The 21,295-nt window shown below is 45.6% G+C and overlaps 1 protein-coding gene and 1 long non-coding RNA gene across 4 annotated transcripts in view; one reads left to right on the plus strand and one right to left on the minus strand.

The window, feature by feature from the left end:
- Nucleotides 1-513: 513 nt before the first annotated feature.
- On the minus strand, nt 514-1,255 carry LOC148892192 (uncharacterized). The gene is made up of 2 exons (XR_016116253.1): nt 885-1,255; nt 514-615 (listed from the first exon to the last, which is right to left on the minus strand). It is a non-coding gene; the product is annotated as an uncharacterized LOC148892192 (long non-coding RNA).
- Nucleotides 1,256-6,274: 5,019 nt separating this feature from the next.
- The window catches only part of LOC148892193 (cdc42-interacting protein 4 homolog), a 29,058-nt gene continuing 14,037 nt past the window's right edge, over nt 6,275-21,295 (plus strand). For 2 of the 3 annotated variants that reach the window (XM_089006010.1, XM_089006012.1), the window contains exons 1-8: nt 6,275-6,432; nt 8,648-8,763; nt 8,834-8,887; nt 9,448-9,595; nt 9,675-9,737; nt 9,833-9,937; nt 11,973-12,101; nt 12,590-12,736. In XM_089006010.1, coding sequence (XP_088862136.1) covers nt 6,409-6,432; nt 8,648-8,763; nt 8,834-8,887; nt 9,448-9,595; nt 9,675-9,737; nt 9,833-9,937; nt 11,973-12,101; nt 12,590-12,736 — 786 coding nt within the window. In that variant the 5' untranslated portion in view covers nt 6,275-6,408. The remainder of the gene's footprint in view (nt 6,433-8,647; nt 8,764-8,833; nt 8,888-9,447; nt 9,596-9,674; nt 9,738-9,832; nt 9,938-11,972; nt 12,102-12,589; nt 12,737-21,295) is intronic. The other variant, XM_089006013.1, reaches the window with a different exon arrangement.

The raw sequence follows: 21,295 nt of genomic DNA on the forward strand, positions 1-21,295 counted from the left end.
TAAGGGATCTGTCACTGGTGTGTCAGGAGTCTGTGCGCTCGTCTGAGATGTACTACACTGGGTCTGGGAAGGAACTCTGTCCCCACTAACATAAGTGGCCTCAGCTAGAACCTGCCCATTCCCCTCTACTACATCACTCTGGATGGGACTCCACACCTGTAACATGGTCGGGATGCCTCTACCTCTACCAATACACTTATTAAAAGGTGTGCTAAATGTCCCTTGGAAGGAGCTCATTCTCAAACTTCACAAAAAAAACTTACAGGAAAAAAAAGAAGCACAACAATTGCAAAACAGCAGCTCAGACAATCAACACACAATTTAAGAATGGGGTCGACACACCGTCCACCGAGTGATGGGATGAAGACACTGTGCAGCATCGCGGTCCCGGTCCGAAGTGGAGAGTCACTTGTGATCGACGGGTCACGGCACCAATGAGACGGGAGTCACAACAGTGACTGTCTTCATCTCCACGATGCTGCCGTATTAATGAAGACGAGACGCGTGGATGTGTCTTTTTATTTCTTTTATTTCTGCAACACAGTATGGCAGAAGGGATGGGTGAAGTCGCATGGGTTTCGTCTTGTGATTAACCTGAATCTCCTCGAGATTGTTCTCAAATGCAAAACATTGTAGATAACAAAACAGAATTAACAACGTGTGATCGTATAGTGGTTATTTACAGAAAAAGAGAATACAACACAAGTTCACTGTTATTTACAAGATGTCCCTGAACGCATCATGGGCGGAGACTCGGCAGAACACGCGGTGCGCTTGTAATGGCTGGCGCGCAGTTCAACCCGCCACGGACACTCACGGGCAAATGAAACACGACACAAGAAACTAAATATTGTTCAATAAAAACGAAATGAAACAATTATTACCTGCAACACAGTATGGCAGAAGGGATGGGTGAAGTCGCATGGGTTTCGTCTTGTGATTAACTGCGATAGAAAAGCGCATATGCTCCAAAGTTCCACTCGACAAAACGTGAAGTAAATAATGACACAAAAAGTAATCTGGACTAGAAATGAATAAGGGAACTAATTAGATAACACTAGACAGTACAAAAGGGGAAACAAAATAAGATATTGTCATGAAAATGCGCGTTAATCAAGACCAACAGAAAATTGCGACTCACCCTGAATCTCCTCGAGATTGTTCTGGAAACTATGGGCGGGACATAGTGCCACACTGTGCGCCGTTGCGTCACTTCCTTCATAATTTAATAATCTAAGCGCACAACTCCGTTACATATATATATATATATATATATATATATATATATATATATATATATATATATATATACAGTGAGACCTCAGCTTACGAACACCTTATATTAAGAACTTTTCATCTTACGAACTTCAAATTTATGAAAATTAAACCTTATAATAAGTACTATTTTCATAATACATACCCACCACGGCTGGTCTATCAAGCACACGACCTTCGGATCTGGCAGAGTGATCTTCGGCGGAAGCACACGACCGAACAGCGCTCCAGCCGGCGCTACTTTCCACAACCCCTCTCATTGAATGCACACATCGATCGCATACTTGGAGCTTTTTGCTGATAATTTAACTATGATGGGACCGAAAAAAACACCACAGGCTCGTGTTCAGCCCAAGAAGATACAAAATAAAATCACTGTCGCTGAGAAGGAGATAATTGAAAAACACGAACGAGGTGTGCGTTTGTGTTATTTAGTGGCCGAGCACGGCTATGCTAAGTCAACCATTACTACCATTCTCCGGAAAGAGAAAAGCCATTAAAGGTGCGTCTGTTGCAAAAGGTGTTTCCGTGCTCTCAAAGCGACGGTCTCGGGCAATCGAAGAAGTTGATAAACTTCTGTTAATTTGGATTAACGAAAAGCAGCTATCAGCGTGTGTAAAGCTATTTTATGCGAGAAAGCACGGCTAATTCACACCGATATCGCCATGCGCCAACCTGGAAGTTCGGCGCTTATTGAGGATTTTAAAGCCAGTAACTGATGGTTCGAGAACATCACAGGAGGAGACGGCTGCAGCATCAAGTGAGCTTATGAAGGCAATGTTGGCAAAGTGGAATGATGTGCAGGCTATTACCGAACAATTCCATTCAGAAAAGACTGTGGCTATGACAATCATCAACATGATGAACAATAATGTGATACCTCAGCTTCGTAAGACCTTACAAGTCAGAAAGCAACAGGTGTCAATTAAGAGGTTTTTACACCAAAAATAATGAGGAGTCTCCAAAGAAAAAAGAAGAGAAGCCACACCAGAGGTTAAGTTACCAACAGTCCTTATGGAAGGTGAGTCTCCTTCCCTAAGCCATCAACGAAACATCAAAAAGGTAAATAAAACCTTATCAGGGCACACAAGTACATACAACAGTCACACTCACACCTAGGGACAATTTGGAGTGGTCAATCTGCCTCCCATGCATGTTTTTGGAGTGTGGGAGGAAACCGGAGGACCCAGACAAAACCCACGCGGGTCCGGGGAGAACATGCAAACTCCACACAGGGAGGCCGGACCAGGACGCGAACCGGAGACCTCTGCACTGTGAAGCCAGTGTTCTAACCACTCGACGAGGGCCGCCCTGCTTATTGAGTTGAAAAGTATATTTTATGGAAAGCCGGGAACGGATTATTCCCATTTTAATGGTTTCCTATGGGAATTTTTTTTAGATACACACTTTTCACCTCACACACTCGGAACCAATTAAGTTCGTAAGTTGAGGTGTCACTGTATATATACATTTTAAATCCTCGTCTCACCCACCATGGGTGGTGTCTGTCCCCTATTTTTTTTTTAACTCGGGTCCTCTACCAGAGGCCAGGAAGCTTGAGGGTTCTGCGCAGTATCCGTGCTGTTCCTCGCAGTGAACTTTTCTGGACCGATATATCTGATGTTGTTCCCGGGATCTCTTGCAAACACTCGTCTAGTTTGGGGGTCACTGCCCCAAGTGCTCCGACCACCACAGGCACGACTGTCACCTTTACCTTCTAGGCGCTCTACAGCTCCTCTCTGAGCCCTTGGTATTACTCGATTTTCTCATGTTCCTTGTTTCTGATGCTTCCATCACTCGGGACCACTACATCCACGACAACGGCTTTCCTTTGCCCTTTATCTATGACCACGATATCTGGTTGGTTGGCCTTTACCGTCTTGTCAGTCTGTATCTGGAAGTCCCACAGGATCTTTGCTCGGTCATTGTCTACTACCTTGGGAGGTGTTTCCCATTTTGACCTTGGGGTTTCCAGTCCATACTCCGCACAGATGTTTGGGTAGACTATGCCAGCCACCTGGTTATGGCGCTCCATGTAGGCTTTCCCTGCCAGCATCTTACACCCTGCAGTTATGTTTTGGATTGTGTCAGGTGCCTCTTTGCACAACCTACACCTTGGGTCTTGTCTGGTGTGGTATATCCCTGCCTCTATGGCTCTGGTGTTCAGGGCCTGCTCTTGGGCAGCCAGGATGAGTGCCTCTGTGCTGTCCTTTAGGCCAGCTCTCTCTAGCCACTGATAGGACTTATTGAGATCAGCCACTTCTGCTATGGTTCGTGGTACATCCCGTGTCGGGGCTTTTCCTCCCATGATGGTCCCTCTTCCACACTTCATCCTCTGCTCCCCATTGTCTGAGACATTCTCTGAGTACATCATCCGTTGGAGCCTTCTCTTTGATGTATTCATGGAGATTGGATGTTTCATCCTGGACAGTGGCTCTCACACTCACTAGTCCTCCTTCCTTACGGCTTGTGTACAGTCTCAGGGTGCTGGACTTGGAATCCTCTGTGCATGGTGAGGAGTTTTCGGGTCTTAACATCCGTGGTCTGAATCTCTTCCTTTGGCCACCTTATGAATCCTGCAGGGTATCTGATCGCTGGCAGGGCATAGCTGTTTATTGCCCGGGTCTTGTTCTTGTTATTGAGCTGGCTTCTGAGGACTTGCCTCACCCGCTGGAGGTATTTGGTCATAGCCGCTTTCCTTGTTGCTAGTTCGAGGTTGCCATTGGCCTGTGGTATACCGAGGTACTTGTAGCTGTTTTCAATGTCTGCTATCGTTCCTTCAGGGAGTGACAACCCTTCAGTGTGGACTACCTTGCCCCTCTTAGTCACCATCCGACTACATTTCTCCAGCCCGAATGACATTCCGATATCACTGCTGTAGATCCTGGTTGTGTGGATCAGGGAGTCTATGTCCCTTTCGCTCTTAGCATACAGCTTTATGTCATCCATGTAGAGGAGGTGACTGATCGTAGCTCCATTTCTGAGGCGGTATACATAGCCTGTCTTGGCAATTATCTGGCTGAGGGGGTTCAGTCCTATGCAGAACAGCAGTGGGAGAGTGCATCACCTTGGTATATGCCACATTTGATGGACACTTGCGTTAGTGGCTTGCCATTCGCTTCAAGTGTGGTTTTCCACATCCTCATCAAGTTTGCAACGAAGGCTCTGAGGGTCCTGTTGACTTTATACAACTCCAAGCAGTCAGTGATCCATGTGTGTGGCATCGAGTCATATGCTTTCTTGTAATCAATCCAGGCTGTGCACAGTCGGGACCTGCAGTCTTGTGCGACTGTTCTGTCAACCAGCAGCTGATGTTTGGCACCTCTAGTATCTCTACTAATGCCTTTCTGTGCTTTGCTCATGTATTGATCCATGTGTCCACTTATCTTAGCCGCAATGATGCCTGACATGAGCTTCCATGTTGTGGAGAGACAGGTTATTGGCCGATAGTTGGAAGGAACTTCACCCTTTGAGGAATCCTTCATGATCAGGATTGTTCGCCCTTCGGTTAGCCATCCTGGGTGAGTCCCATCCATCAGCAACTGGTTCATTTGTGCTGCTAGGCGCTCGTGAAGAGCTGTGAGTTTCTTTAGCCAGTAGGTGTGGACCATGCCTGGTGCCGTCCAGTTTTTCATACCTGAGACTCTTTCTTGTATATCTGCCGCTGTGATGGTAACTGGGTTCTGTTCAGGGAGGTTGCTGTGCTCCTCTTTCAGAGTCGCCAGCCATTGCGCACTGCTGTTATGTGCGACCTCCTTCTCCCATATGCCTTTCCAGTATCTTTCAGTTTCCAGCCTTGGAGGGTCTGCTCTGCTGTTAGAACCCTGCCACTGAGCGTACACTTTCGCAGGTTGTGTTGCGAACAGCCTGTTTATTCTTATGGCCTCATTCTCTTTCGTGTACCTCTTTAGGCGACTGGACAAGGCCTGGAGCCTTTGTTTGGCAGTTTCGAGTGCTTCAGGTATGGTTATCTGCATGTACCTCTTGGGTATTGGCCTTTTATTCACACCTCTCTGGGTCTCCGTCAATTGACTCACATCTTTCCGAGCCGCCTTGATCTTAGCCTCCAACCGTCTTTTCCAAGGTGGGTAATCAATGCCGTGGCTCTCATGGTTGCTCTTGTAGCCAAGCATCTCTAGGATCACTGATGCTGAGGCGTATATCAGCTCATTGGTTTCCGTGATCGTTCCGGTCGGGATCGTTCTCAGTGCTGCATTCACAGTTTCCATTATATATATATATATATATATATATATATATATATATATATATATATATATATATATATATATATATATATATATATATATATATATATATATATATATATATATATATATATATATATATATATCCCAACGTCTGCTGGACCAGCGTAAATCAGAATTATCTTGATTGGCCAAGAAGTATGTAGAACACGCAAGGAATTTGTCTCTGGTGGAACACGCTGCACTAGTATCATCATCAAAAATGTCATTCATTTATGTAAGTGGTACCTCTCAGGAACAACCGTGAAACAATGTGCAAAGTGTCAAGCAGACAGTGGTTCAAGTGAGTACCACGATTCTAACGGGATGGGTTTCCGCAGCGTTTGTGCAAAATTGCAAAGCGGCTCTACACAGTTTATATTTGGGTGACTGAGCAGAGAGTTAATGGCGACGGGGGAAGAAGCTGTTTAAATGGCCGCTGGATTTGGTGCGCATGGCTTGGTCGTGCCTGCCGAGGCTGGAAAAGGTGGTGGGCAGGGTGCGCAGGGTCCGCGCCCTCGTTTTGATTCTTGCCTCGTGCAAGTCTTCGAGATCGGGGAGTGCGGTGCCAATGATTTTTTTTTCGTTCGCAATTGTCACTTGTGACAATAGTTTGTTTCTCCTTGTAGCCTTTTTGTTCTTGTTTTCTGCAATCACGTGTGTTGTTGTTGCGAATACTTTAAGATCAACTCGGCTGCTGTGCTCCTCCCCTCTTTGACTCTCTCATTTTCTCTCTCTCTCAGGACGCAAACCAGTTTCAGGAGTTAACAAGGGGGGAGAAAAAAAGAAGAGAAGACATTATTTTGCACAGCGAGAGAAGGCGTGGACTTCCTCCAAACCCTTCCAGGAGAATTTCAGCTTGAGGGAACGCGTGAGAGGGGCTGACATGGACTGGGGCACCGATTTGTGGGTGAGTTTGACATTTTTTGTCCACAACAACAAAAACAAATTGTCACTTTTGAGGTCTGCTTTCATGTAATGTCAAGAAGTGCGTGTGCGTAGTGAGTGTGAGAAAAATATTTCGCAATCGCTCCCGCATACCTTGGACTGCGCTCTCTTAAAGGCATAGTGTCATAAACCATTTCACCTGTTTGTTTTTCACGCGTGACAGGAAGTCCGGTCGGCAACCACCGGACGCAACCCCCCTGCCCCCTGCATTGTTTTGCCGTTGTTATTTGCTGATTGTGATCTCTGCGTGATGTCATTAGGACCGTGGCCGAACGTCGCTTGGCTCCTTATGGCCGCGGCCAAGCAGACTTCAATCAAATCTCCCAAAAAGAGCCAATCATTACCATATTTATTCGAGTATAACGCACAACATTTTCTACCTAAAAAAGAACTCAAAGTTTGGGTGCGCGTTATAAACGAGGCGTGGGAAAAAAATTCTCATGTATATTTAATGTTTCTCCCTTCCAGGAGAAGGCAGCATTTCCACGTCTATTTTCACCCTTCAGTTTCGATTCTCGGAAAGACCCAGATCACGCGCATTCCTTTATTTTTTAATAACAATACATTTCATTTATAAGCGCCTGTCAAAACTCTCATGGTCACTCAGTTTTTCTTTGTGGGTGAGCAGCGGCAGCCACACACATCTTTTAGCTATTAGCTATCTAGCCGGCTGGCTATCAGCTAAATTTTTGATTGTTGATTCGCATTTCTTTATCTACGCTTCATTTCCTTTCATCGTCTCGCCCATACTGAAAGGTAAGTTAAGCATTGCTGTTTTGCACCATTACCAATATCCAGAGTTTACATTCAGTGTTCTTCATATTTTAATTGAAATACTGTTACAAAGCCAAGAAAAAGTGAAAACATTTTATGCCGATTTTTAATTGGCAATTAGGGATGCACGTTGTACACATGTGCGCGTTATACTAGAATAAATACGTCTGTGTAAGCTCTCAGTCGTACAGGAGTGGTCCATCGATGAGAAGGTTTCTTCAGCCGTCATCTGTACTTTTTTGAAGGTGTCGGACGTTTCGCCTCCTATCCAAGAGGCTTCGTCAGCGAACTGAAGTCTTACTGGTCGTATTGGCCCTATTTATATATCCCTAATGTCCAGACATGGCGGCGCTGGACACAGCTATGATAGGTCCCTTCTCAGGTTGGGGGGAGCAGAGGAGCACTCCCTGTGTCCCCACTACTGATTGTTCCTACATTCCTGACTAACGACTGGCCTGTTTGCCCCCCTTCCTCCGATATCACCTCATCAGCATTACAAATAACCTGTTTTGCCTAAGCAGGCTATTGTATGAACAATCCAAATTGAACTTCGCCCCACCAGACCGGTTTAATGAAGGATTTTGTTGTTTTATGAGAATCGCTTTTTTTACTCCCCTTTCAAACCATCTATGTTCTTTCGCTAAGATTTTAACCTCATTGTCGTCAAATGAGTGGTTGCTAGCTTTGAGGTGCAAATGTACTGCCGCTTGAGGCCCACTCGTATTATCCCTGCGTTGATAGTCTTTTTTGCGAATTTGTTGAGTCTCCCCAATGTACTGCTCCTTACAATTTTCATTCTTACAATGTATTGAATAAACTACATTACTTTGTGTTTCATTTTGCAGCCTATCTTTTAGATAAGATTGCCTTGGGGATGAGTGTAAATGGCAAGAGTGCCTAGAACAGAACCCTGCAGAACCCCAGATGTGACTGGATTCCAATGACAAGCATACTAATTGCGATGATGACCATGACGCATTATTTTTTGTTCTTTCACGAAAGAAAGCACGACTCGTCGGACTCTTGTTGAGTACAAAACAGGAACGCACTCAGACTTTGCTTGGCGTCTCGCCAAGCGCGATTTTTGAAGGCGTGTCGTTAGCGGGAGGCGGGGCGTGTCGGACCGTTTCAGGTCTCGCCGGAGCTCCTAGCGACGTCAATCCCTCGCGAGCGATGACGTCAGTGGAGCCAACAAGACAAATTCTTGTGGGGAGTGGCTCAACTACCCACCACCCTTTGCTCTCTCCATTGTCTCCCCCTCTTCCTTCCCCTGCAGGACACTGCCCGGATTTTTCAACCCTCCCCCCCTTTGCCTTTCACTGTACAGTGATTCCAACTAGGCTATGCCACCGAGACATTACGTCTGATGTGTGTGTGTTTGTGTGTGTGACACGGGACATCAGGACCAGAACGACGTGATCGACAAGCACACTCAGGCGGGCCTGGACCTGGTGGAGCGCTACATCAAGTTTGTGAAGGAGCGCAGCGATATCGAACAGAGCTACGCCAAGCAACTCAGGTGCCTCCGCTTGACCACCCGAGCGCGTCTGCGCCGTTGTGGGAGATAACGACCAGGACCTGTGTTGCAGGAGTCTATCCAAGAAGTACGCCAAGAAAGGGAGCAAAGACGAGCAGGACTGCAGGTCACGACGCTACTTGCATCCAGTTGCATTTGTGTCTTGGTCTAGCTTGCTAGCAAGCTAGCTACCTAACTATCTATTTGCTGTCTAGCTGCCTCACTTGCTATTGTTTAGCTATCTAGCTAGCTATCGTTTAACTATCTCACTGGCTAGGTAGCTATCTATTAGCGACTGTATCCTGTGACTGTAAGGTGACCTTGAGAGTTTTGAAAGGTGCTTATAAATGAAATGTATTATTATTACTGTATCGAATAGCGAAGTAGCTCGCTTTCTATCGATTTGAGTTACTTCCGGGTTGAGTGAACGCTGGCGCGTGTGGCTGCCGCTACCTTGAGAGTTTTGAAAGGCACTTAGAAATGAAATTTATTATTATTATTATTATTATTATTATTATTATTATTAATAATAATAATAATAATGGAAAAAAAGGATAATAATAATTTTATTATTGTCGTTCATTTTGTGTGTGTGTGTGTGTGTGTGTGTGTGTGTGTGTGTGTGTGTGTGTGTGTGTGTGTGTGTGTGTGTGTGTGTGTGTGTGTGTGTGTGTGTGTGTGTTCCAGATTTAGCAACCACGCCGCCTTGCAAGAGATCCTGAACGAGCTGAACGACTACGCGGGCCAGCGGGAGTTGATCGCCGAGACCATGATGACCAACATCTGCGTGGAGCTGGCCAAGTTCCTGCAGGACCTCAAGCAGGACCGCAAAGCGGTGATGAGCTGAACAGCCGTCGCCGCCGCGCCGCCGTCAATCCCTCATTGTCCTTGAATGCACCCTTTTGCCTTCACAGCACCTTTCCGATGCCAAGAAGGCCCAACAGAATCTGGAGAGCAGCTTCAAACAGCTCGAAAGTGTACGTGGCAAAGGTTCCAGAGTCTAAACCGAAACGTCGTTGCCTTTTAGCGACGGACAATACTTTTGTATCTTCCGTCTTGTGCTTCCATGTAGACCAAGAAGCGCTTTGCCAAGGAGTGGGCAGAGGCCGAAAAAGCCACGCAGCAGGCTGAGAAAATCGAGAACGACCCCAACGCCACAAAGATCGACGTGGATAAAGTAATCACACACACACACACACACACACACACACACACACACACACACACACACACACACACACACACACACACACATATACAGTAAAGTCTCGTTAGATCGATATTCAAGGGAGTCCGAAAAAATATCGATATAACCGGGACTATCGATATATCCGACCCTGTTTGCATGTAATTTTCTCCGTGCGTGTATAGAAATAATATCGATATAACCGGGACTATCGATATATCCGATATCGATATAATGAGACTTTACTGTATATATATATATATATATATATATATATATGCACACACACATGTACACACAAGATAGTTTTTAGTCGACAGGGTTTTTGACATTTTGAGAGATGCCAATGTAGACCCTCTAGAAGCCTTTCGAATTACAGTTACCTTGGCTTACAAAATTAATTGGTTCCCAGACAGAGTGTGTAAGGCGAAAAGTGTGTATCTCAGAAGAAACCATTAAAATGAGAATAATCCGTACCCAGGTCCCCATAAAAAAAAAATCTACTTTATAATTTTCTAAGCCTTAAAAATACACAAAGTATACCTTATTTTTATGTATAATAAATGTGCTATGGTATTATAATTAAAGAAATAAACTGTAATGTATAATAACGTCGTTTTATTTACCTCTGTGATGGTCGTTGATAGCTTGATGGAATGGAGTGACTGGTTTCCTCAGCATTAAACACTTGATGAGGAACGTAGCCTTCTTTCACCATCTTGAGGAAGGATCCCTTGTAGGTGCTTTCTCTGCTATAATATTATCTAGTTCCTCATCAATTGTGTTCTGTTTAGCTGGGTTGATAGCTTTTTGCATCAAGTGTATAGAAGGTGCGGGTTATTTGTGGAGCCTCATTGATGGATTTTAACCTTGCAGTCTACACTCTGCCTTTGAACTATCAAAGTTGAAACTCTCTCGCTGTCGTCTGCTTGTCTCTTTAATGTTTAAACGACCTCCCCTTACTGCTGCGTTCTTAACCAATCACGTGGCTTTAACCAATGACTGGAGGCGGGGAATAGAGGACAAAAAAAGTCGGCAGCCATTTCCTTTTTGGAGAACGGCTTCACTCTCTCTCTGTCTGTAACCCCCAACCCCGCACTGCTGCATTCTTGACCAATCACGTGACTTTAACCGAAGACTGGGGGCGGGGAATTGAGGACCAAAAAAGTCGCCAACCATTTTCTTTTTGGAGAACAGCTTCACTCTCTCTCTGTCTGTAACCCCCAACCCCTCACTGCTGCATTCTTGACCAATCACGTGGCTTTAACTGACGACTGGGGGCGAGGAATAGAGGACCAAAACAAGCCGGCTGCCATTTTCTTGTTAGAACAGGCCCGTTCGTTCGCTAACGACACATCACTCAGTCCCGAAAAAAGTTTGGATGCCAAGGTAAAATTTTCAGAAATTTAACGTTCGTAAACGAAAAGTTCGTAAGACAAGGGGTTCTTAACCCGAGGTATCACTGTAATATAATAATAATAATAATAATAATAATAATAATAATAATAATAATAATAATAATAATAATAATAATAATACAAGATAAGTTTTTCTGTGGATGAGGAGCGGCAGCCACATGCGACAGCCACATGCGCCAGCGTTCACTCAACCCGGAAGTAACTCAAATAGATAGAAAACGAGCTAGCTTGCTAATAGATAGCTAATAGATAACCAACAGATAGCCACCTAGATAGCTAGCCAGTCAGCTAGATAGCTAATAGATAGAAAATAAACAGCAAATAGACAGCTCGCTAGGTAGCTAGCCAGATAGCCAGCTAGATGGATAGCGAAAGCAGATAGTAGATCAAAAAGGATGTGCGCTCTGTATGGAATATGTGAAGGGGAAGGTGATGTAACATCAAACATTTGTGAGGACCGGCTTGTCAAAAATATCCCCACTACGCACGGTATGAAATATTGGCCCTCACAAGAATAGTCATACAAACACAAACTCATACACAAACACACACAATCGCTCCATCCCCCCTCCCGCTGACATTATCATGGCCTGTGTCGTTGCTGAAAGGCCAAACAGCATGCGCTTGTGCGCACGCACACGGCCGAGGAATCCCGCAACGACTACGCCGCCCAGCTGCAGAAGTACAACAAGGAGCAGAATTACTTCTACTACACAGAAATACCGCAGATATTCAACGTGAGAACGTCGTCGCTCACCGATGAACCACTGGCAACAAAAGCCCCCACCCCCCACAAAAAAGGACCACTGACCCAACTGTATCGGGGTGTTGTCTTGTAATTAAGAATTAGAATGAGAAAACATTTAATAGTGGCACAATGGGGACATTTGGATAAGTATTTACTATTTGGGTGCAACCGGGTCATTTTCACCAAGGGGGTGACTCACTTTTGTTGCCAATACTGATATCAGTGCCGCCGATGGACTGCTCAGGTACCAACTGACAGTGTGTGTGTATGTGTGTGAGTGTGCGTGTGCGTGTGCGTGTGTGTGAGTGTGTGCGTGTGTGTGTATGTGTGCGCGCATATGTGTGTGTGTGCGTGTGTGTGTGTGTGTGTGTGTGTGTGTGTGTGTGTGTGTGTGTGTGTGTGTGTGTGTGTGTGTGTGTGTGCGTGCGTGTGTGTGTGTGTGTGTGTGTGTGTGTGTGTGTGTGTGTGTGTGTGTAGAAGCTTCAGGACCTGGATGAGCATCGGATTCACCGTCTCGCGGAAGGATACTGCCAGTTCTCCGAGCTGGAGAAGAAAGTGCAGCCCATTATCTCCAAATGTCTAGAGGGAATTTCAGCAGCCGGAGCCAAAGTGGACGAAAAGCAGGCCAGTTTCATACCAACACACGCACTTCCACACTCTCACACAAACACGCACACACGCGCACACACACACACACAGACACACACACACACACACACACACACACACACACACACACACACACACGCGCACCCACACACACACACACACACACACATATACACACACACACACACACACACACACATGTATCAGTGTCTGAAATTCATGAGAAAAAGTTAGCGGACACCAGGACAGACAACTCTGAAAAGTTGCCTTCCCTGCCATGAAGTTGCCTGCCCCATTTTTCACAACTTAAAACACAATAAGACTAATCGCAAAAAAAACATTGTTGCAAAGTATTAATGATTTTTTTAATAAGGATGTACCTACCACAAATGCTCCCTTGCTTAATTTATCGTAAATATCTCTTGCTGATGATTTTACTCCAGTTGTCATTTGTCCATACAGTGATACGGTTTACGAACCGCTTGGCTTATGAACTATTCTGTTTACGAACGTTAAATTTATGAAAATTTTACCTTGGCATAGGAACTTTTTTCGGGATACACACTGAGCTGCCTCAATGAGTGATGTGTCGTTCATGAGCCCGTTCTTCTAACGACCAAATGGCAGTCGACTGTTTTTGTCCTCTATTCCCGGCCCCCAGTCTTCGGTTAAAGCCACGTGATTGGTCAAGAACGCAACAGCGAGGGGAGGTGATTTAAACATTAAAGAGACAGGCAGACGACAGTGAGAGAGTTTCAACTTTGATAGTTCAAAGGCAGAGTGTAGACTGCAAGGAAAAAATATCCCAATAATCAGGCTCCACAAACAACCCGTCCAAGCCATCTGTCCACTTGAGGCAAAAAGCTATCAACCCAGCTAAACAGAACACAATTGATGAGGAACTAGATAAAATGATCACAGAGAAAGCACCTACAAGGGATCATTCCTGAAGATGGTGAAAGAAGAAGGTTACGTTCCACATCAAGTGTTTAAAGGACAACCGACGTCTCCGGACAAGTTGTGTCCATCATTTGTAAAATCGCTTCAAATGACTTCTACTGAGGGTATTTTACAAATATTCAACCGCATATAGCTATACTTTACGTTTTAAGACTCGCGCTGAATATTCCGGAAGTCTTGTTTTTGAGTTGGTGACGAGTCCTCACGTCACCTCATGGAAGGAACTCACCGAGAAAGGACACATTGTAGCAGTCCTTTCATGGCGTCAATACATTTTGCGGTACTTTGTTTGGTCTGAAAACTTCGTGTTGATCCGTGTTGATGGCGAAATTAGAAGGAAAAGACAGACAAATAACGCGATGGTGAATCGTTGTGTGTTGCATCAAGACTTCTACAGTGTATTTGACATGACAAAACTTCCCAGGAGACAATTTCCACTGATTTTTTTTCCTTTTTCTTCTGCCTTTTTTTGGGTACTGTGAGTACTAAAGAGTTTGTCACTACATTTCTCTCCAGATGCATCAAAATGACCGGAATAAATTCTTTAATCGATTGCAAACATGTATGCTTTCCTATTCAGAACTATTTGAATCATATTCATGGATGAGTAACAAGAAAGCATCTTTTCCGAATCTGAAGCCATTGTTTTGATTCTCGAGCAATGCAAAATTGTCTTGGCGTGACACCACGAACAAGGGGGCGAGAGCTTCTGAAACTGGCCACTTCCGGTTTCAAATTGAAGTACTTTTTAGACACTTAAGTCATTTTTATTGATGTCTTGCATTTGACTAAAATATCATACTGCATGTTTTGGGCATTTTAGATGCTATAAAACGTTTTTATGATGTCAGTTAGGAAACAAAAAAGTGATGTCGGTTGTCCTTTAATGCTAACCCTAACCCTAACTCCATTCCATCAAGCCATCAACAACCATCACAAAGGTAAATAAAACAACGTTATTATTCGCTACAGTTTATTTCTTTAATTGTAATACCATATCACATTTATTATACATAAAATAAGGTATATTTTGTGTAGTTTTAAGGCTTAGAACATTAGAAAGTAGAAAATTATGTTTTATGGGGACCTGGGAACGCATTATTCTCATTTTAATGGTTTCCTATGGGAAATAATTTTTTGGGATACACACTTTGCCTTACACACTCTGTCTGGGAACCAATTAAGTTCGTAAGCCAAGGTATCACTGTACAGTGGGGCCTTGGTCTACGAACGCCTTGCCTTACGAACTTTTCGGTTTACGAACGTTAAATTTATGAAAATTAAACCTTGGATTACGCACTACTTTTCGCGATACACACCCCCCCACCACGGCTGGCGGAGTAATCTTCCGCGGAAGAACACCAAAGCACATGAGCGAAAAGCGCCCCAGCCGGCCCGCCTTTCCACACCCCCTTTCTCTGAATGCACACGTCGCTCCAGAGCGAGAGAGAGAGAGAGACAGAGAGAGGCAGAGAGAGAGAGAGAGAGAAGAGACGTCGCCAGCCTTCCTTTCCACACCCCCGTTCTCTGAATGCACACGTCATCCAGAGCGAGCGAGAGAGAAAGAGAGAAAGAGAACGAGAGAGAGAGAGAGAGAGAGAGAGAGAGAGAGAGAGAGAGAGAGAGAGAGAGAGAGAGAGAGAGAGAGAGGGGGAGACAGGGAGAGACACACATGTCGATCTCCTCCAAGGAGTTTTTTTACAGATAATTTTGCTTTTTTGAAAAAGAAAAAGACACCACAGGCTCGTGTTCAGCCTAAGAAGACACAAAAGAAAATTACAGTCGGGGAGAAGAAGGAGATCATTGAGAAACACGAACGAGGTGTGCGTTTGTCTGATTTAGCCGCTTAGCGGATATGCTGAGTCCATTTCAATGTGTATCATTGTGTTCAGCTGATAGAAAACGCTTGGCATGATGTTACCCTTTGATCCTTGAAAGCAGCATGTAAGAATTTGTGGCCCGCATGCATCCTTGAGAGTGACTTTGAATGATTGATCCTCATGACTCTGGTGTTTTGGACGACATTGTTTCCATTGGACAGAACATGGGACGCAAAGTGGATGCAGATGACATCGAGGAGCTTGTTGCTGACCATAATGAGGTTGTCAACACACAGGATTTGATTTGCTAAGTGGAATGATGTGCGGGCTTTTATTGAACAGTTCCATCCAGAAAAGACTGTGGCTATGAGAATCATCAACATGATGAATGATAATGTGATGCCTCAGTTTCGTAAGACCGTACAAGTCAGAAAGTAACAGGTGTCAATTAAGAGCCATCAACGACCATCACAAATGTAAATAAAGTGACTTTATTATATAGTGCAGTGTATTTCTTTCATTGCAATACAATAGCACATTTATTATACATAGAATAAGGTATGTTGTATGTAGTTTTGGATTGGATTGGATTGGATATGCCTTTATTAGTCTCACAGTGGAGAAATTTACATTTCACAGCAGCAAAGTGATGAAGGGCTTATTTAGTTGAAAATTATATTTTATGGAGACCTGGGAACGGATTATTCTCAATTTAATGGTGTCCTATGGGAATTTTTTTTGGGGATACACACTTTTCGCCTTACACACTCTGTCTGGGAACCAATTAAGTTCGTAAGCTAAGGTCTCACTGTACACTGTTCGGCATGTTGCACAATGCAATGTTTGCGTTGCGTCGTCTGCTACAAGCCATGTGAACTCCTCTTTCCACGATGCTTTTACTGTACGTTCAATTTCTAAGCGCCTTTCAAAACTCTCAAGTACACTTTACAGTCACAGTATAATGTACGTTTACGTTTTGTAGCGTCAAACATTTTGTTAGCTTCTTTTAATCTTTCTTCTGGGGCTGAGGTTCTGTGCCTCTACTTTGGAAAATAATATGCAAATGCACAACATTATAACGCTCGGGAAAGTCCGGAAGCACGAAGCAGGCTTCTGATTGGCTGCCGTGCCGAGTCTGCAAATTGCCAAACGATATATATATAGGATATTGGATTGGATATGCCTTTATTAGTCTCACAGTGGAGAAATTTACATTTCACAGCAGCAAAGTGATGAAAGGAATGAAAGTAGAAAAACAAAATACATGAGCTGCTGGAAAGGCAGCCACTCTCGCGGCGCCGTCTTGAAGTCAAAAGAACAAAAACAACTTAAATAACAAATAATATGACAGCATAGAGACAATATGACAAAACAAAAACACAGAGAGACATTCATTCTTCAGGACTTGCTGTACCCTCTTTGTGATGACATGAAGCAGTTCTAGATGAAAGAGGAGAGGATCAAAGCGTCTTTCCACCAGTGGATCAGGGACATCATGGTGGAATGTGCACGTCGACTACAAGCTAAATGTTGAAAGCAAACACGCAGCTGTAGCATGCATTCACGAAGAGATTATCTCACATCTCCTGTTCCACATAAATCTGCTTCAATTCCAAGCCGCAACAGTTCCACATACGCATCGGCGCTCTGCGCTGACGCTCCTTTCTTCTTATTGCGGGTTCCTCAAGCCATGCATCCAACCAGCCGCAGACTGTCCAACAGCACTGACCTTTCCGCTAAACAAAGCGGGGCTGTGAAGATGCTGCCCATTACAGGCGCAAAAAAGCACAATGGCCCCTTTGGTGTCCAGCGATGGCAGTCGAATGGCTCCGACATTCCTCCCATTCAAAAACAGTACTGGCATATTCATGCTGCCGAAAAGGCGCAACCGCTCAGCACAGTCTCCTCCTGTATCCGTTCCACACGATGCACAACAACACAAAGTGACAAAAGAAAACACAAAACAAGACAAAAACAACCAAAAAAAAGCAAGGCTCATGAGAGCACTTGCTGAGGCTGCCTACTCGGGCGCCATCTTGGACTCCTTTATATATATATATATATATATATATATATATATATATATATATATATATATATATATATATATATATATATATATATATTATATATATATATATATATATATATATATATATATATATATATATATATATATATATATATATATATATATATATATATATATATATAGTGATGTCACGAGAGGCTGTGTCCTGGAGGGCAAATACATCCCCCTAAGATGGCTCCACCCAGAGAGAGTCTTGGCCCCACCTGGCGGAAGGCAGCAATTAAACCCACACACCTGCAGCTGATGAGGGCTTGATTGGAAAGCAGGGCTCTTAAGGCAGAGAGCCTGTGAGTGTGGAGCTTGGGGAAAGACAAGCTCGATTGCTGTGCTCTGTGGAGAAGTTGATTGCTGCGTGGAACTCATTGCCAGTTCAGACCACACGACTGGACACTGGATTTGAACCTAGCTAAGGTGGCTAGGCTACATGACGAGGACGCCAAGAGGGGTGAGGCCTAGAGACTCTTGTAAAGAACTCCGTCTTCAGTTTTACTTCAGAAGAGACTTTATTTGGATTTAAGTAGCAGAAGAGACTTTATTTGGATTTGAGTATCAGAAGAGACTTTATTTTGAAGTATTGGAAGAGACACTATTCAAACCTTTGTTGCTTGTGAATTCCCCCTGGAACCCTTGATTAAAACCTTTTGTTTGTATCCAAACCTGTCGTCCATTGCACTGCTTGTCCCGTCCCGCTGAGAGCTAGCATCTCATGATATCACATATGGTGGAGGATGTGGGCACTGGACAAGCGGTAGTAAGTGCATGGACATTGATGGTTTGTGTTATGTTTTTTTTCTAAATTGAAAATATCCTCAATTACAAAAATGGAAGACATTTTGAAAACCCTGCTTGCAAGTCAGGAAGCCCAATATCAGACCAATTTGGCTCTCCTGGAGGAGCAAAGGAGAGCCAATGAACTCAAGGCAGAGGAATTGCTCTTGCAAAAACAAATAGCCGCCAAGAACATGCCCCGGGTGAAGGCGGGGGATTTTTTAGCCAAGATGGGGGGGCGGATGATGTTGAGGCGTACTTGCATACGTTTGAAGCAACCGCCACTCGAGAAAAGTGGCCCAAGCAGCAGTGGGTGGGATTGCTTGCACCCTTCCTGACAGGGGAATCGCTGAATGCTGTCCTGGACTTGACCGCAGACAGAGCAGAAGACTACGACTATTTAAAAGCTGAAATTCTCAGCAAACATGGGCTCACCAAGTTCGGGATGGAACAGCGCTTCCACACCTGGACTTTCCAGCCAGACCAACCTCCACGGGCACAGATGCACGAATTGGCCCGCATCGCACGGAAGTGGCTGGAACCGGAAAGGAGCACGGCAGCTGAGGTGGTCGAGACCATTGTCGTGGATCGCTACTTACGAGCCCTGCCCTATGAGGCAAAAAGGATAATCAGTCAGCAGTCGCTGACTACTGCGGGTCAAACAGTGGCAGCGGTGGAGCAGTACCAGGCCACAGCGGAGATGCTGCGAACGACCAAGAGGGAAACCGGCAACACACCCCCATCCCGGACTGAAATGGCCCGCCCAAAGTTGCCCAAGCCCACCAAGATTGCTCCAGGTAGTGTCAGAAGTCCACCCAGGCAGTGGCGGACGCCCAGTGGCACCGAAACCAGACGATGCTACAGATGCGGAGAGACGGGACACATCTCATGGCAGTGTGGAAAACCAGAGGAAGAGTCCATGCCGACCGCTGACTCTTCCAGTGCCCACCCTGCCACTATGCCTCCCTCCTGGGGGTAGTGAAAACTCACTAACAAGGCCCCCCACCTGTCCGGTGACAGTGAATCAACAGGATGTTGAAGCCCTGCTGGACTCCGGAAGCCTGGTCACCTTGGTGCGCCAAACGCTGGTCGATCCAACCAGGTTATCTCCAGAGAAAACCCTTCCAGTCTCCTGCGTCCACGGAGACACCAGAGAGTACCACACTACTGAACTCACCATGACCACAACCAAGGGAATCATCCGCACGGTAGCTGGTGTGGTTGACTCTCTCCCTGTCCCCCTCCTGATTGGCCGCGACTGCCCGGCCTTTCACCTACTGTGGAGAGAAACCCAGGAAAGACTGGCCCGACTACCTCGGAAGGGAAGAGGTAAGACGCGTACAGTGAATACTCAAGCCTACCCCTCTAATTCACTCTCCCCAGCTGTGCCCTCCTAGGGACAGCAAATGCACCACCGGAGACGGAGTCTGGCCCAGAGACCGCCGAGGAAACTCCAGCGCCAGAAAACCTCCCGGCTTCCAGTGGTGATGAGAACCCAGGCACCCAGAAGCTGCTTCCTCTAACAGGCCGGTATGGTACAGCCAAGTTACAGGATCCTACCCTTGCCAACGCCATTAAGAATGTGCAGGTTTTAGAGGGTGTAGTACTGGGGGAAAGGACAAGCCCCACATACCCCCATTTTGCGGTTGATCGGGGGCTATTATACCAGGTTACAAAGCAAAATGATGAAGTACGTGAGCTACTTCTTGTACCACAACCACACCGAGCTACAGTACTGGACTTGGCACACACACACCTGCTAGGGGGACACCTAGGGGTGGAAAAGACAAAAGAGAGAATCTTGCAACGGTTCTTCTGGCCAGGGGTGCACAAGGATGTGGAGAACTATTGTCGTTCTTGCCCCGAGTGCCAACAGGTGGCGCCCAAGCCCACATACAGAAACCCGCTAATTCCCTTACCCATCATTGAGACCCCTTTTCAGAGGCTTGGGCTGGACATAGTCGGACCTCTACCAAAAAGTGCTAGGGGACACCAGTATATTTTAGTCATGATGGATTATGCCACCCGGTTCCCAGAAGCTGTCCCCCTCAGAAAGGCTACCACAAAACAGATCGCAAAGGAACTGTTTGCTCTCGCCAGCCGTGTAGGGATCCCAAAAGAGATACTGACCGACCAGGGAAGCCCCTTTATGTCCAAGGTCATGAAGGACCTGTGTGCCCTGCTCAAGGTCAAGCAGCTGAGAACCTCCATCTACCACCCACAGACAGATGGATTGATAGAGCGATTCAACAAAACACTCAAGGCCATGATGAGGAAAGTTAGCAAAGATTGCCGAAACTGGGATCAACTGCTCCCATACTTGCTGTTTGCCGTGAGGGAGGTACCACAGTCTTCTACAGGTTTCTCACCCTTTGAGTTGTTGTACTCTTACAGGCCCCGGGGACTGCTGGATATTGCCAAAGAGGCTTGGGAAGAGCAGCCGTGCCGACAACGTACCCTCATCGAGCATGTGGGGGACATGCGGGAAAGGATGAAGGCCATTTATACCAAAGTGCGAGAACACATGGAAGCGGCCCAACGACAGCAGCAAGCCTCCTACAATAGACCTGCCCAGCCTCGAGAGTTCAAGCCAGGGGACCGAGTGCTGGTCTTGGTACCAACCGTGGAGTGCAAGTTCCTGGCATCCTGGCAGGGGCCCTTTGAGGTCATCGAACGCGTGGGGGAGGTAAACTACAAGGTGAGGCAACCTGGTAAGAGGAAACCTGAGCAAATTTATCACGTTAACCTCCTAAAGAAATGGCATGCCAGAGAGGCGCGGTTTAGTTGCATACCTCCCAGCGAGGCGAAGGAACCGGCCAGAGAAGACGTCCAGACGGGTCCAAATTTGTCCCCACACCAACGCCAGATGACCCTCGAATTGGTTGAGCGTAACCAAGACGTCTTCTCCTCCATACCTGGACACACGGACGTGGT

This window comes from Hippocampus bargibanti, linkage group LG10 (genome assembly GCF_051943395.1).
Source record: "Hippocampus bargibanti isolate YZ-2025 linkage group LG10, ASM5194339v1, whole genome shotgun sequence".
Taxonomy (NCBI): domain Eukaryota; kingdom Metazoa; phylum Chordata; class Actinopteri; order Syngnathiformes; family Syngnathidae; genus Hippocampus; species Hippocampus bargibanti.